Consider the following 17,368-nt stretch of genomic DNA (forward strand, 5'->3'; position numbering starts at 1 on the left):
TATCATGAGTAATATTTTTTTTAAAAATCCATTTCATAAAACACACACATGCACGCACACACAGTGACATTTTAGACCTTCTTCAGAATACTGTATATACTATGGGCATCATGGTGCTGATCCAGAATCCTTACATTATTATTTATTACTAGAGCTACAATAATAAAGCAATGAGGAGGGGGAAGTAATAAATATGAAATAATGTATTTATGATGATTCCATTTGTTTCACTATCCACTCTGTGCAGGGGCAAAGCTTATTACATTTTTAAACTGTAGCGATACAATAATTTTACTGCTGTAAAATCCAAATTTTGTCTTATTTAAAATATAAATCTAATATAATCTGCTTCTTAATGTATGTTCTTTAAAATACAGCGTGTGTTTTTTAATATATTATAATTATAATAATGCATAATTATGTGGACATGCATATTAGATCGTTTTTTAGTGAAATATAATCCCCCCAGAAAGGCAGGAAAAGCCCTGTAACTTACTTTAAAACTAAATATGTTCTAAATACTTTAAAACTAAATATGCTTCCTAAAACGGTGGACAGAGCTGCAGACCCATGACAGCCAGGTAGCCAGCAGATATGACAGCACTACTTGTAAGCCCATACTCCTAGGTGGTATACACTACAGTGTACGCTGTACACCTACTTACTGGTTTTGTCGCATCAGTCTGTGTCTCTGAGTTAACTTGTGTTTCTCCTACAGCTCCGGACCGGAAAAAATGCGCGTGCTCTTTGTGAGCTCGTTCCCGGCTCGTAACCAGCGCGTTCTGCCGTCGAGGGCGATCATTGGTTAAATGTGATCATGTGACTGATGCAAGCCAGATCCTTTTATTTAGCAAAACTGTGATTAATAGTTAAATATTATTGTTGAGGGGCACAGACAGGACTCCGCACGCACACACATTAAAAAAAAAAAAAAAGAATTAAAAAAAAAAAAAAAAAGCCCCTCTAGCCCCCCCTCTGCACGTGCCTGTTGTTTACATATTATTTATATTTTTACCAGTTATTGTTATTGAGAATTTTAATTGTAAATTTTGTATTATAGTTTCTCAACAGTACTTGTTTTGATTTGTTTACTGGTTTGCGCAATTTATTGAAAAATTTTTATTAAAAAAAAAAAAAAAAAAAAAAGTAAACTGCCACGGCAGACCTGATGGCATTTTCATGCTTCACAGCATGATTTATTCTTACAATAATCACATGGCTGCTGTAACAGTACATTCTGCTGCAGCTTTCCTGCTGCCAGCTGTACACATCACAATCAACAACAACACAGAACACAGCACAGGTTTTACGCCGGCGAGGCATGATTGTAGATGCCGCGCAGGTAAGTCCATCTCACCTGCAGCGCATCGCAGAACGTACTCCGCCACATACCCCCTTCGCCCCTGAGGCCGAATCTAACCTACTCGCCCCCTCCGCGAGCAGGCAAGGGAATCGGCCCGGATCATCGTCGCCCCAGGTAGCCTTCCATGTGGCAAACAGCGGCGGGGCAGCAGGCATGGAAGTGAGCCGGGGCTCACAGGCAGCTGAGCAGGCGGTCGGCGCGCAGTACTGCGCAGCGTGCTGCCTCTGTTGGAAGAGAGGCTGGACCGGACAGCACGCTGCCCTCGGGTGTGGCAGGACCCCTGCGCACATCTGTCTCCAGCTTGGCAGGTCCCGCTGACGCGCCAGCCTCCGGCTCACCCCAACCGGTCCTTGCCGTGCGCTGTCCACCGTTACAATAATCACACGATTTCTCTAACAGTACATTAGTACAACCGCTGCAGCTCGCCAGCTGTACACATCACTAACAACAACACAAGCAGAGCACAGGTTTTAAGCCAGCCAGGCGTGATTGTAGACGCGGTGCAGGTGAGTCCATCTCACCTGCAGTGGCATCGCAGAGCAGCCACAATAAGAAAGCATTTTCTATTTAATTATAAACTTTATCCTAATTATGTCCTGGGTTTTAACTATTTAATAATAAAAAAGGAAACATCACAAAAAACACTTAAGGTTATAAAAATTAATTGAGATTTAGGAATTCAATGATGTATCCACCTTATTTATTGAAAAGTATTGGTATTGATATCGGCGATACTGGCCCGCATTTACTTGGTATCGGATCGATACCAAAATATGCAGTATCGCACACCACTAGCGAACGAAGGACTGAAATCTGGTCACTTTTTATACAAATGAGCTGTGACGCACCGGAAACGGAAGTAGTGTTCCCCCCCATTCGTTCTTTTATTTTCTTTCCAGTCCGGCTCCGCTCTGCCAGAGTTTTAAATACAGGAGAATGGAATACAAGCTGATCATGGCGGTCTCTGGCTTCCCGAGTCTCTACGACATGAACTCCCCGACCTATCGGGACCTGAACATGCGGAGCGACGCGTGGCGGCAGGTGGCGGAGATCGTCGGAGTCCCCGGTGAGTTTCAGAACAGCGCCGAGATCCCGGCGCGAACTTCAGCTCTCACACGGGAGCGCTTTCGATGTGGGCGAGAGGGAAAACTTTCAAAACATGTCAAACATTCAGATTTTCATCAGAGAAAAGTTCAAAACAAATACGGTCCGACCCTTATTATGTTCCTACGCTCGTCGCCTCTCGGCTCCAGCACAATGGTTCCTCTTCAGAATTATCAGCACAGATTTATGAAAGAAACACTGTAAGAAAATCTACGACAACTTTAATCAGCGGCTTTTACTCATATATTGTAATTACTGGGAAATAACTGGTCGTAGTGGATTTTTCTAGTAATCAGAACTGGGGGAAAAAGGTGATGACGACCAAATATGTATGTGTGTTTGTAACACAAGTATTTAAGGTTTTACTCATGTAGACAGTCTTTGTTAACTGAACTTAAAATTTTTCAAATACAGTAAATTATGGTTCGCTGAAGAAAAGAAAGGAAAATAAAATAAAATACAGAATAAAGGAGCTGTTAATACGCTTTTGTTATTTATGGGTTTATATGTTTTTAACATTAAAAATTAATAATAACATGATAGAAATTACTGACGTTTTAAATTATATTTAAAAGCCTTTAAAATAAAATTCAACAGAAATTTTATTACTTGGATTTTTTTTAAACAAACAGCCTAATATGTTTAATCATAAATGTATGGAAGGCAACATAATGTAAATTAAAAAAAATATCCCAAAAAATAGTTTGAATGTTTAAAATTTATCTGGATTCTGCATTTGTTTTTGTTTTTTTAAAAATTGGTTGTTATTTTATTATTGCCTTTTTTTGGTCCTTTTAATTAATACTATTTAGTTAATTGTTTGTATTATTTTTAATCATTTTTTTAAATAACCATTGGAAGCAAAAATTATGATTGAAATTCATATTTGGCTAAAAGTCACACAGGAGTTTGGAGCCGTGAGTATTTTCACATGTGAGTAGTACTGTTTGTTATTTTCAGTCAAATTGCTTCAAATGTTGAATATTGTCCAAACACAAGTTTGCTGTGAAATATGACCAAGCAAACAAAAATAGTTCGGTTGTTTGGGAGTTTGTTTTAGTTTTTGCAGAATAAACTAAATTAGAGCAAAGATTAGTTTTAGTTTTTGTATGCAGGTGAAAATAAAGCGTTTAATGTGACTCTGTGTGTGTGTCTCTGGTTGTGGACACAGCAGGATGGTTTAACTGTTGGATTTGATGGTTTTATGGTTTAATTAAAGCAAACTTGTGGTTTTCCACATTAGAGTCGGAGTGCAGAAGGAAGTGGAAGACACTGAGAGACCAGCACAGGAGGGAGAGGCAGCGTGAGAAGGAGCGGCGCGAGAGCGGCATCGGGCTCTTTAACTACCGGCCATGGAGATACTCGTCCATCCTGTCGTTCCTTAATCCGTTCATCGATGCCCGGGCAGCCGGTACCAACGGCTGGGCCCTGGACCCACAGCCCTCTCAGGTCCAGGTGGCCGAAATGGTCGGCTGCAGCACGACCACGGAGACGCGGAGCGACGACGACGAGAGCTACGGTTCGTACTGACACTTCCTTCTGATTGGCCAGCCTGCAGTACTTCCTCATCAGCTTTTCCATGTGCAGTCCGAGCACCCGGGTCTCTGATGGCTTTTGATTAATATTTTCTCGTGATTCGACATCGATTTAGTTCTGATTGTTTTGTCTGTTTTCAGGGTTCGCCGTAGCTGACGCGACCACGACGACATCCTCGTCCTCATCCTCAGAGTTCCCGCAGAGGAAGCGGCCACCCTCCGTCGGCTTGGACCCGTCCAGGCCCAAAGAAGCAAAGGTTGAGGTGAACTCAGGCGCCACAGACACTGACGACGGCCTGCAGATGCAGCAGCACGCCAACATGAAGGAGCTGTTTGAGATGATGATGCACTCGGTGACATCTCTTGCTACGACCTTAGCTTCGTCACGCTCTTCCTCGCAGACCCCTCTTCTGCAGCAGGATCCGCAGAGTCATCATCGCAGCCCGCCGCTGTCCTGGACCGTGGCGCGGCTGAACCAGCTGAAGACAGAGGAGCCGGAAGGCGACATGGACGAGCTGCTCGTCCAAACGGACGATGAGGAGGTGGTGGAGGAAGAGCGCCGCCCCGCTTCTCCCAGGCCGCTCCGGCCAAAGAGGAAGAGCGTCGACGGCCTGCTGGAGGAATTCCTGACGAAGACAGAAGCCAGGGATGCGCAGAGGGAGCGTGACATGGAGCAGAGGGACGACGTGACGCTGTTCCTGCTGAGCCTGGCTCCGGCTATGAGGAGACTGACAGCAGAGAAACAGTCATGGGTCCGAACCAAGATGCAGCAGTTTCTGCACGAGGCCGAGTTTGGCGCCACAAAGTTCCAGTGAGCCCACGAACGTTTTGATGGAAGCTCATTCAAAGGGGAAGGACTGAATCCTCCCTGTAGACTCCACACGTGCCGACTCTTCTTACAGGTGATTCAGGTAGCTCCAGATTTGATGGTCTGTCCCTGACCGATGACTCCAGATACTGGGTTTCTGTTTTCATCGATGACTAAACGGATGTCTGCACAAAGCAGGACTTCGGGCACATCGGGGTCACTGCAGGGTTAGCGCCACGCTTCAGTGTTGATGTCTGATTACTTAATGGGAACTTAAACTTCTGCACAGAGGACTCTGTGCACGTGCACATCCGTGTTCAGCAGCAGGAGACTTTCTAAAGTTTAGATTTCTCACAAGAATCTGTCCAGAAACAGTTTTTCCACGACCGACTTTATTCCTGCAAGAAGGCCGTCTGCAGATGTAAAACCGCTTCATCGGCTTGTAACTGTCAAAGTGGTGATTTGATACTAAAGTGTCTAAAATTTGAACCTTTGTAGATGAAGCCTACATCTGAATACAGAGTATTTATTCTGTCGTCTTACTCAGACGGTCAAACAGCGCAGCCGAGGACAGTAAGCAGACGCCTGTTCTCTGACTGTCTGCGTTTGTCCAGCCGTCAGTTGATCACAGAGCTAAGATGAGTCTGTGATCGAGCACCGTCAGCGTTCATACTCACTAAAGCATTCAGAGCACACACTTTAATACTTCACTACTGTACGTGCTGTACACACACACACAGACAGACATGAACGGGTGCAGCTTGTATCATGTGTTTAATAAGCTGCAGGCTCCGCCTCCTTCATGTGTCCATGTAGCCTGAATCCTGATGCAAGCAGGTAAAGTGATAAAGATCTGCTGTTAAGATCTTTGTAGCAAATTAATTACTGTTGTTAAGTTTGTGGTCCAAAAGTGTCACACGCTACGTCAGGGCAGGTGGTGCACTCCAGCACTGCAGACACAATTTTCCTCCTCTTCTCTGTCCCCGACCAAAATACTTCTTTATCTGACGTGAACAAGGATCTTTTATGACTTTTGAATGATGCGAAGCTCAAACAGAGACGTGTTGGTTCGTGTTCCTCTGAGATCATCTCAGACTGTTAACACCACTCAATGTATTTTATGTACTTTTATTTTGAAAGGCCGGTCACACTGAGACCAAAGTGTGATCTTTGCTTTCTCCTCTGAATCAGGAACTCAGTGATGATCAATGAAATTGTAAATAATATTTGTACCTGTTACCGGTAACCAGTTGCAGCTTTCTCCTGGTTTCCATGGCGACGCAGTATTTATGGAGCTGTGGTTGCAATCACGGTTTCCTCCTGGCTGTGAGAGTGTGAGGCCACAGCGTCTTTGGTTATGTGTTCTGAGTGCAATGCTCCATGTGTGATGCAGAAAAGCACATTTTGTATTACAGAAAAGTTTCTGTCTGTATTTCTAAACAATCATAAGAGCGTGATTTTTCCCAGATAGCATTGAACGCTTCAGCAAAGGATTCCTTTCACTCTGGTTTGTGTTCGCTACTCTCCCATGTTATTCAGTCCTGAGTTGGAACATTTTTTATGTTTCAGAGTCCTGCAGCTGATTTTATTTTCTTTGTTTGTCCTGTTTTTGTTTTTTGTTTAAAAACAAACAAACAAACTCTTCTTGCAGTCATTTGTGTTTTTATTTTAAAGTGAATGCTCACAGCTGAGTCATGCTTAGAGTGAACTTCATATGCAAACATCTGAGCAGACTGCTGCAAATATTATTGCACCACTCATAAAGTGAGCTTCAGGAGGAGCCGATTAAAACCTGATTACTGACTGAAAAGAGCTCTTAGTGTGCTGCTGTGAATATTTCACCTTAATTTGAAGTTTTCATCCTTGTGCTGTAACACCGATTCAGCAGGAAACTGCCGCTGCAAGGATGTTTTCTTACATATACAAACTATCATTTTCTGTTCTCTGGAATAACGTGGATTACTGAACGCGCACAGACTCTGAACACAGTTTGAAGTCAGTTTCCAGGAAATTGCTGTTTTAAAAATAAAACTAATCTTTGGTCATTTCTGAGGAAATGAAAACTAATATTTTAACTGCACGAAGCACAAAAGCAGTGACCATTACTCCTTCCGTGAACGTGCAGATGCTCCATCTCGTAAGAAAAGATGTCATTTAATAGAAAATTATAATTAATAAAATATGAAGTTTTCCAGTTATTTAAAGCTTTTCTTAAATTTAAAAATGAAAAGAAATTTTTACAAATGTAAGTAACATTACCTGTCTAGCTTCATTTACCTGAATGTCGTGTTTTTAAAGAATTATAATTTCTAATAAGCGCACTTGTTGGTTTTAAGGTAAAGAAATGTCTCCACCTGGCGGCAAACTGTACAACTACAAGTATAAGCACGTTCAATCCGGAGTCAGCTGATCAAAACACGGAAGTGGAGAAGCAGTGAGTGGAGTGAGAAGAGCAGCAGGAGCAGCGGGAACTTCTGTGGGTCTCTGAAGTTTTGAAGCTTTTTTTCTCTCGATCCCACGAGACGACCTGGTTTCTATGAGTCACGTGACAGCCATTTTCAATTTAAATGTGATCAGGGTCCGTGAAGTCACTCTGTCACCTGCAGACCACACGAGAGCAGGTGCTGATCAGACACGGTCTGAGTCATAAAACGTTACTTTAGTCCCGCGTACTTCTTACGTGTGAACAGATTAACAGACTCAGAGCTTCACATCTCTGAACCCCACGGATTATTTGATAAAACACAACAGGGCGGGTTCAGAGCGCAAACGTGGACCGCGTTAACCGGAATCCCCGAGTATTAAGTTTTAATTAAGACCCTATCGCACCTGCTGGAGGACGAACGAGAGAAAGATTAATACGTGTGTGAAAAACGTGGTTAGAAAACCGCCCCACTGTGAATGTAAATACACTGAATGTTTGTTAGGAAATTTGGCGTCTTACAAGTTTTGTGCACATTAATTGTCATATTTTCTAAAATATTTCGCCTGAGGGTCATAAAAAAGCTTCAAAGTAACAGGACATGCTGTAGTAAATAGTCGATGTCGTCTTTGCAGACTTTTTAAACCTTTCTGTCCATCAGGGTTTCTTTGTATGTGACGATGATGACGGTGAAGGTGTTTCGCAGTCCGGCCCGTCACGGTTACGCAGTGGAAGTGTCTCCGTATATCCCCAGCAGAGTGGCCTGTGCTGCCTCACAGTACTACGGGATAGCAGGTCAGTAGAGTTCAGTGGTCACAGTTTGGAGAACACACCTGGATGTGATAAAGAATGAATGCTCACTGCTGGAGCCTCGTGCGGACGTTAGAGGAACTCCAGTTTGTGGCTCTTCATCACTTCTGTTTCCTGACTTTTGATCCGTATAAATATTCTGAAATAAAATAAGACGTGCTGTTTGTTTCTGAACGTCGACCTCAGCGAGCTGAACAGACCCCGATGACGACGATGATCACGCGGTTTTCACACCGAAACACAGATCTGTGCGTTTCAGCTGTTTTTAAACAGTCAGCTTTCTCATTCCTATCCACTCTGTCTGTGTGTGTACAGGCTGCGGCACACTGCTGGTCCTGGATCAGACCGAGACCGGGCTCACCTTAGTGAGAAGGTAACATCTGTTTCCTCATCTCTCTCTCTCTAACATCTGTTTTTGTTCTTTATGCTTACAGATGATGATTATAAGAAGTTGCAGGAGGTTTAGGGCTCGGTTTCATCTAATTTCAGCACAGATCAGATTATTATCAGACTGCGAGGAAACCAGATAGAAACCCCTGGTTTTATGTGACTGCCACTGACTTCCAGGACTTCCACTGAGAGAGTGACATGGTCTAAAAACTCAGAAAATAATAAAAATGCAGATGATATATACAAATCAGTAGGAGTCACATTCCTCCTCATCTGCATTCTGAATGATGACGCATGTGTGATTATTCAGTAGATATGAAATCTTTGTGTGAAGTGTGCCATTTCTGAGGTTGTTGACTCCACATCTGGGGAAGACTGAAACACAGAGACTTGTCGGAAGCTGCATAGCTCCGTGCTGGAGGCGACTGCTTCACAACACCATTAAAACCCCCCCAGAAATAATCCTTTAAAGTCGAATAAAGGAAACAAGAATTCAGTCAAAGGTCAAAGATTAAGTTTTTATGTCATCCTCGTGTGTGTGTGTCTCAGCTGGGAGTGGAGTGACGGCCTGTTCGACGTGGCATGGAGTGAAGCTAATGAGCACATTTTGGTGGCAGGCGGCGGCGATGGCAGCCTCCAGCTGTGGGATACAGCCAATCACAGTGCTCCACTGAGGGTGGCCAAAGAACACACACAGGAGGTAACGCACACATGCTTACACACACACAGACACACACACAGGTGTTCTGACTGTGACGTGTGTGCAGGTGTACACTGTGGACTGGAGTCAGACTCGAGGAGAAAGCCTGATAGTTTCTGGATCGTGGGATCAAACGGTGAAAGTGGTAAGATGAAAGTTTCTCCTTTCTTCCCCTCTCCGTCTGCGTTCTGTCTTCTTCATGTTAGTTTTATCTCTGTCAGTGGGACCCTGCTCTCAGTCCATCGCTGACCACCCTCAGAGGTCATGAAGGGGTCATCTACAGCACCATTTGGTCGCCTCACATCCCAGGTTGCTTTGCATCTGCCTCAGGTGAGTCGGCTGGCCTGTCAGAGGGGTTTAAAGTGGCTGCTTTCACCATTAGATGGCGTTGTTGTGATGGTTTTTGGAAGCAGGCCTGAACGTTTTTTGAACTTTGCTTCAGACCGCTCAGATTCAGCTTCACTTTGGATTTAAAGCTACAAAGGAGGAAATGTTTGATGTCATGAAGCTTTTTCTCGGTGTCTGTCTGCGAGCACGAGTGCACCTGAGCTCTGGAGGTTTTCGTGGTATTCACTCGTGTTGTTTGTTGGAGGTTTTCCTCATCGTGTGCAGTGTAGGAAGTGAGGTGAGTCTGCATGATGCTAGTAAGTATACTACTGAAGGTTTTAGTCTTAGTAGGAATTCATAGTTACGAACGTAAATCTGTAATTTAAACACGACGTGGAAAGAACTGTGCTTTAATAATGTAATTCTTAAAGCACAGTATATTCAATATTCTTGATATTTATAACTGAGTGATTTGCATATTAGTGCTATTTCTTAAATTTGCAAATTCTGTAACATATTGTATTAGTTAATTAGTTTAGTCTGTTATTGTTGCTGCCTTGGAGCAACTGTAACCCACATAATTTCCTTAGAGTTAGTTAGTTCTGATTCTGATTTAAACCTGCTTTGGTGCTGATGCAGACACAGGGGTGTAGTTTGTAGCAGGAGGCGTGTCTCTGTCACTGTGATGTCATCGCTGGATGCACGAGTCTGCCGTCCAAGATTGAGGTTGCATGTGTTTTTAGATTTTCTGCATGATGCACTTCCTGTTTCCTGTGGCACTTCTGTGGCTAATCAAGCAGTGAAGCATTTTAGGGGTTTTCTCCCATTATGAAGGAGACTGTGGTAATAGGTTGACTGCTTTGGGGATCTCCTCCAAACCTCTGTCACAGTGATTTTTCTCTGTCGTTGTGCTTGATTGTTGAGTGGTGGGATCTTTAAAGCAGTCCTCCTGGCTCTGTTTGCTGCTTCTGCTGTAGCAGTGCGCTCCACAGTGACGTCAGACTGCTGCATGTCTCATTGGGTCATGCTGGAGACATCGCCATCCGCTGTCAGAGCAGGACTTGACAGATTCTCAGAGACTCTGCAACAGCTTGAAACTTAACTTCCTGCTCTCAGACCTACAGATGTTTGGGGTCAGCGACAGTAGACAGTAGCCTGAAGTCTATAAAACTTGTCCCACACGAGCATAAATCAAAGGCATCATCTTTGAAGGATAAGTCGAAGGTGCTGCGGTGCAGGGCTTAAAGAGTTAGTTCCTGGTTGGGTGGAGACTGTGTGGAGCTTTCATGTGTCCTCCAGCAGATGTGCACTTTAGGTTAACTGGCCTCAAGTCTGGATAAAGAGTGGTCAGTAAGACCAGAGAAGCATGTAAAAGTCTGAGAAGTCGCTTTCTTGTGTGTCTGTCGAGAAAGTTTTCATCCACACAGTGATGTGAGTGAGTTTGTAGCCAGAGGGAGCATTTGGATGATCTCCTGGGAGTGTGTTTAAACTTCATACAGGGGCAGCAATTCATCATCCAATCTGCAGCAGCCGCCTTCAGCTCGAGCTCGGTTTGGGAGGTGCTGTCTGTCACGTGACTCGGCCAATGAGTTTGGGTTAATTGGTTTGTGAGCGAGCGGAGGTCTCTGATGAGATTCTCAAAGCAGGAAGATGTTAACTCCCCGCTGCTCACGGGGTAGTCCAGGTCCAACCATTTGACCTTAAATGAGTCTTTATTTTTGATTGAGTGTATATAGAACACACAGCTGGGACAATCCGTGAGGGTCCTAACTGTTGAATCCTGTGTTTGTGTGCTATAAAAGGTCTGTTCAGGTTGGGTTCAGTTATTAGAAGTGTGCTGCAGTGGACTCATGCATGCACCAGCAGTCCTCAGATGTGATTTTTAAGGAAGTTCTGGATGTTTTTCATTTGATTTTTGAACAAATTTCTGAGAATTTATTTTTCATGATGGCTGTGCTGAATTAAAACAAGTAAAATATGGTGTTTGTGTTCAGATCTGAGTTCTGAGTATGTGTCAGTGATCCCTGTGACAGATGTGTGATTAATGGCTCCTTGTTGTTGGCACCATATGATGACCGGTGCCACAGATGAACTTGGAGGCTGTAATTCTGGGGTTTGTTGTTGTGGTTGATGCTTCATATTTGTTTTCATTTGATTTGATTTTTGATCTCTCCGCTTTTTTTTTTTATTGACTTATTCTCAACTCTGGGAACTCATAATATTTTCTGGTCTGTAAAATATCAGGTTACGGCTTCAAACTGCCCAGCACAGTGTCTCGCAGTCCTGACTTACACTAACCGGCTTTAATAACAGCTCTGCAGCTAAATGCTTTACTGAGAGCACGTCTCCATAATGAGACCTTCAGAGTGTCCGTGTCCGCCGCTTACAGCGGTTCAACTCCATGTTGGTCTCGTACATCAGCTCAACCAAACGCACTGCATTTGATATTCTGCCAGTCAACTCGCCGCACGCTCACAATTAGTAAAAACGCACAGTGTTTCTCTTAATGTGGTCCTAAAACACATAAAAGCCTCGGCTTTTACCTACAAGACGTCCATTAGACAACAGATGGTTTGCATGTGTGACAGATTTTCCGTTATTGGTGTCGATATGTGAGAGAGTAGCTTTATTCTGCTCTCACTTCTAATAGGTTCCTGTTATTAAGATCTCCGTGAGGTTCAGCAGTGCAGCAGCTCTGCTCTATAAAGACCAACACACAGAGCTGTAACATGACAGCAAACAAAACACTAATGATGCCCCTTGTCAGGATGATCTCCTCCTCACAGTTTTCTTTTATATCGTCTGATTCCTCAAAAGTTCCCTCACAGTTTTGGTAGATTTTTATCCTTAAGTAACTCTTTAAGGAGTGATGCCATGAAGTTGGAGGGTTTCCATTTTTCAGGATTTTTCCGTAGTCCAAACACTTGGCTGTGGTTTTTCCGAACATTCTCTTTATACGTCTTTGACTTTTGGAGTAACTCTTCTGGTTTCTGAAGCATGTTTAGCTGACCCTCACAGCCAAAAACTAATCTTTAAAGAACCGTTTGAATCCTTATAGATACAAACAGTTATTCAAAAACAGCAAAGAACCAGCCATCACTGACTCCTACAGGGGGTCATAACATAGCTCCCTAAAACGTTCCAGCTTCTGCTTTAGGAAACAGTTTGTAATCCCTGCAGCAGCACTGTGGATTCAAGCTGCTGGAGCTGGAAGAGGAAACACTTTCTACGGCACAGGGATGAGGATGTAAAGCACTTGTCTTATCGGTCCTCCTCTGCGGTGCTGAGTGGTGTCCTCTCACCAAGAGTTAAGCTCAGAGATTTGAATGAGGACGCTCAGGCTCTTTGAAAATGTGTCTTGATCCGAGCACATCGGCGCCAGGACCTCTCAGCCGCGCGTCTGCCGCTAAAAAGACAAAGCCGACGATACCGGCTCAACCACAGAGCCGAACCTGAGGAGACTCGTTCACGTGCAGCTGTACCCCCTATGGTAGAAACAGCTGTGAAGGCGCCACTGTGCTTCCTTGGTGGGCGATGCCTTTTGTCTTTACCTTTGAGCCGGAGGTCACCTGCTGATGTCAGGACTCTGAGCAAGGTGCATGGACTCCATTTGCATTGAGACTTGCCTGTGAAACCCACGCTGAAAATCTGCAGCATTACTGAGCTGTGCTATCAGCACACAGCAGGCTACAGTAAAGGAGCCAGTGCAGTATTTATTTTGGCCTCAGGGTCTCATGAAGCTCTAAATGCTAAACACCTTGTCTGTACTTTTGTGTGCAGCTCTGCCTCCCAGAACCGAAGCAAGTATTTTAATGAAACATGTTGAACTTTATTGCTTTTTTAAGCTTTTTAAAGCTAATTGTGTTGGATGTGTTGCACGCAGGCACAAAAACTGGCAGAGAAGAGTGAAGCCTAACCTAAAAGTGGTCTGAAAGCGAGAGGAGAGTAGCTTGTGTTAAAGCTTTATTTAATGCATCCAGTTGCCAGTTTGTTTACGGCAGCAGCCGGAGGCGAAGCTCTGCTGTGCACCGCTTTCTGACCTGCAGCAGGAGTGATAAAACTCGGCATCAAATTAGCCTCTGTGTTTATCTCTGTGTGCTTCCAGCAGGCGCACTCACGCTCGATCCAGGTTTCTCGGCGTTCTGCTCGTCCTTTTTTCTTTTCTTTAACTTATAGACTTGGTCACAGCTTGCTTCTGCGATCAGGATGTGAGGTGGGCGGTCAGTTGTGGGTTTAATGAGGAAATAATGAGCAGAGCTTTGCTGCAGTTATAAGCTTGGTTATGTAGTTATGTAAAATTTGAGTGATGAGCCGACATTCTGAATATTCATTTAAATTAGAAATGTCAAAGTTTAGGTTGCTGTCAAGGGCTTCTGGAGGATGGTGGTCCACAGGAGACGGGCGATGATTGATGCTGGATGGGTGCAGTCTATACAACCTTTATTTCCCCCAAATAGTGTTGGCATCACCGTGAGCCTGGCGGGTCCCTGTGGGGGCTCTTGAGACATCTGACATGCACAGGCATCAAAGACCAAAAACAAGGCAAGGCTGTTAAGACTCATGGGCCCTCCTGGGCCATGGCAGCATGTTACCTGAACAGTGTGACTCCTTAAAGGTAAGACTGTGTATGATGTGAACCCTCAGAGGGGAGTTTTCGTCATGCATCCATGTTGCCCACTTCCTAAAAATTAAAGTCCAGCTGAGGGATCATCGTGTTTACACACTGGAGGAGATCCAGTATCCTTTGTAGAGGCACACGTAAAACAGCCGAGCTAAAAGCTGTCCAGAGGTGCAGTGTGAAGTGTAAATCATCATTTATTTTTTGGGGACGTCTTCTCAGAAGGTTCTGATCATGCCTGTACTCTCAGCACACTCTTAGCAGAGGTTGGAGTCAGAATGGAAGCTCTAATAAAACCTGCAAGCTCACCGCAGTTTAGGAATCAAATATCAAATCTGACATCACATTTTGAGTTCTGTCACACGCCTTCAATGTTGGAATAAAGGTTATTCAAAGTGGCCGGTGAGAGGTGAAGGTGTTTAAACTCCAGGCCGTCAAGGGCCGGTGTCCTGTAGGTTTTATTATAAATCACCTCCTCAACATATCTTGAAGTTCTCCAGAGGCCTGGTAATGAACTGATCATTTGATTCATGTGTTTTGACCCAGGGTGAGATTGAAAACCTGCAGGACACTGGTCCTTGAGGCCTGGAGTTCCCCACCCCGGCTTTAAAGCGTTAAAGCTGCTTCTGCTTCTGCTTCAAATAAATCTTGACACACATTATTTTTACCCACATTTTCATTTCTGCCTCACAATAACAGATTTATGAGAGTTTATGGTCAATTTCAGTGAGATTCATTTGTAATCACTGATGTGCTGCTGAGCCTCGGTGTTCTCCATCGCGCCTCACCGCCGTGCTCTCGTGTTTTGTTCTCCAGCCAAATGATGTTTGCTGCAGGACACTGAAACATACACACACACACGGTTTCATACCGCTCAGTGTATGTGTGTGTTGGACTTTGTGAGCAGGTAGTGTCTGTTTAAATAAGTGATAGCAGGTGTCCACCAGATACAGCAGGCTCTCTGTCTCTGCTACACACACACACACACACACACACACACACACACACACACACACACACACACACACACGTACGTACGTGCGCGCTGAGCGGTGTTTGGTAGGTCCTGGCCTCAGGGAAACTTTGGCCACACTCGTTCTCTGTATCTGCAAACCTACATTAGGTCATGAGCTGTGATAACAGACACACACACAGACAGAGAGACACACACACACACCGGCTGGTGTCGATGGAGGCGCCGCGTCTTGCTTCAGAGAGCGCTGCTGCAGGCCTGGTCACAGCTGTAATGAGACGATGGCAGCGATCAATGGTGAGAGAGGAGCGCTTGTTGTGATAACAGCATCGTTTTTTTTTCTGAGTCAGTAAGCTGTGAAGAGTTCCTGTCGCACATGCTCAGTGTGTCCTCTCTCTATTTGGGTTTACTCAGGTGAGAAAAGAGACGAGGCGTTACCGAGGTTGGAAACCCAGAGGTCTGCTCACGGTCATATTTATGATGAGAGCAGAGGACAGATTATTCATTTTTTCATGTTTGTAACTGAACAATGTTTGTCTGAGAGTTTCAGGCATCTCAGAAACATCTGAAGAGAAAAGGTTTGAATCATTTTGAAAAATGTGATGCCACTCTGGATTTTGGAGCTCAACACAATTTAATGACGGTGTGTGATGGTGTAATTGTCAGGCTGGTGGAGAACGGCTGAAGTGGGTCCCAGTGGTGTTTCTCAGTGGGTGATCTGACCTTTTACTAGTGTACCTGTGTTCCTGTGATGTCAGCTGTCTCAGTGGAGCTGGCCTGTACACACACAGAGGCTGAGCGGCAGTTTGGAGTTTTTTGTTTTTTGCTGAAGTCAAAAAAATACTGGAGTTTTTATCATTATTTGAGACTTTACAGTGTTGAAGATCGGTGTTGGCGAAATATTTTAATGGTGCTCATGTTGAAGCCAGAGAAGACTCTGCTCGTGCTCCAGAGTGTTTAAACAGACTGGTGGATGTCAGCACCGTGCCTTCATGGTGAATCACTGGTGGAGCGCTGGATGCTCATAGATCAGTGACCTGTCAGTCAGAAGCTCTGTTTTTTTTTTTTTTTTTTTTTTAAATGACTTTAAACTCAGCATTGAGACCATCCAACCTGCTGTTTGCAGGGATAACCAATCAGAAGACGGCTGCCTTAAAGGGGGGAGGAGCTAATATCACTTATTTGAGACAGAGGATGAACTGAGGAAAGGCAATATGAGATCCATATGGATTATTTTGACCTGTGAATCATGCAAAGCTACCCTACAACAGGTCGCCTTGGATCATGCTCTCTGTGCATTATTATTATTATTATTACTTGTTATTAGGGGTTTAAATCAAAATTCATATTTTTGTATTTTCTGTTATAACTTATGAGTCGGATAATAACTGAGAGGGATGGCTGGATGGATGAGTTTTCAAGCACAGCTACCTATGATTAGTGTATGGTGGAGCTTTGCCACCTTATCTCTATCTTACGGCTTCCCCTCTGGTGGCACTTAGTGTTAGCTTGAGAGGCTACAGCCACTCATGACTTTGAAGAGAAAGGAAGTGACAAACCGGGAGAAGCAGAGATACGGTGAAGGCGTGGTGCAGATGGCGTCTCATTCCGATAAGCTTATCTGGGTTTCCATGCTCCTCACTGCTTCTCTCCCTTGCCTCCTCTTTTGTTCCTTGCCTCCTCCTCAGTCCTCTCATTTCTCTTTCCGCTTAGCTCGATTCAGTGGCAGACAAAGATCCCCACCTCCAGCCTGAGAATCAGATGAGGGTCTGTGTCTGTTTGTTAGGCTTCGATCTGCCCTCCAGGTCTCCTCTGGAGTCTGCAGTGCTGGTTAGTCGCTCTGAGCTCTCAGTGAATCAAAGCTTCAGTAATCATCAGTTAAACTCTGACCTTTCAATGAACTGTGTTTAACTCAGACTCCACCTACACGTGTCATTCCTGTGTCCTGTATTTAAAAAAAGGCCCAGAACGACTGAGGTTAAATAAACGATGGTCACTCACGTTCTGTCCATCATATTGACAGAAAGCCTGTAAAATTACAGGTGCGATCAAAAAGTTCAGCCCATGAAAATATAAACTGGATTAAAACTTTGTCTGATCGCTCCTGCTGGTGCACGCTGGATCTACTCCAGTGTATCGAAACAATGATCCTAGAATATGAACAATAAAGTTTTGTTTTTTTTAAATGAATGAAATTGCAAATCAGTGTGCAAATGGATAATTATCTCAGAGACAAAGTAACCAATGGTTGATAACAACTTACCAATCAAGGCAATTCTTCCTTCAGTTTATTTCCTGGTCATTGCATTAAAGTTTTA

General features: G+C 44.1%; 2 protein-coding genes across 7 annotated transcripts in view; both read left to right on the forward strand.

The window, feature by feature from the left end:
• Positions 1-2,050: 2,050 nt before the first annotated feature.
• On the forward strand, positions 2,051-6,938 carry LOC146558477 (uncharacterized). The gene is made up of 3 exons (XM_085247770.1): positions 2,051-2,429; positions 3,711-3,986; positions 4,144-6,938. Exons 1-3 carry the CDS (start codon positions 2,300-2,302, stop codon positions 4,815-4,817), a joined length of 1,080 nt encoding a protein of 359 aa, XP_085103896.1. The 5' UTR covers positions 2,051-2,299; the 3' UTR covers positions 4,818-6,938.
• A 290-nt stretch (positions 6,939-7,228) lies between these two features.
• Positions 7,229-17,368, forward strand: part of pex7 (peroxisomal biogenesis factor 7) — a 44,523-nt gene continuing 34,383 nt past the window's right edge. For 2 of the 6 annotated variants that reach the window (XM_085247690.1, XM_085247695.1), the window contains exons 1-6: positions 7,438-7,713; positions 7,894-8,027; positions 8,358-8,415; positions 8,982-9,132; positions 9,200-9,277; positions 9,354-9,462. In XM_085247690.1, the coding sequence (XP_085103816.1) occupies positions 7,712-7,713; positions 7,894-8,027; positions 8,358-8,415; positions 8,982-9,132; positions 9,200-9,277; positions 9,354-9,462 (532 nt within the window). In that variant the 5' untranslated portion in view covers positions 7,438-7,711. The other 4 variants (XM_085247692.1, XM_085247691.1, XM_085247693.1 and 1 more) reach the window with 4 other exon arrangements.

Source organism: Mchenga conophoros, linkage group LG15 (genome assembly GCF_057382185.1).
Source record: "Mchenga conophoros isolate Kocher_MC1m ecotype Shallow Benthic linkage group LG15, M_conophoros_male_GT1.1, whole genome shotgun sequence".
NCBI classification, from domain to species: Eukaryota; Metazoa; Chordata; class Actinopteri; order Cichliformes; family Cichlidae; genus Mchenga; species Mchenga conophoros.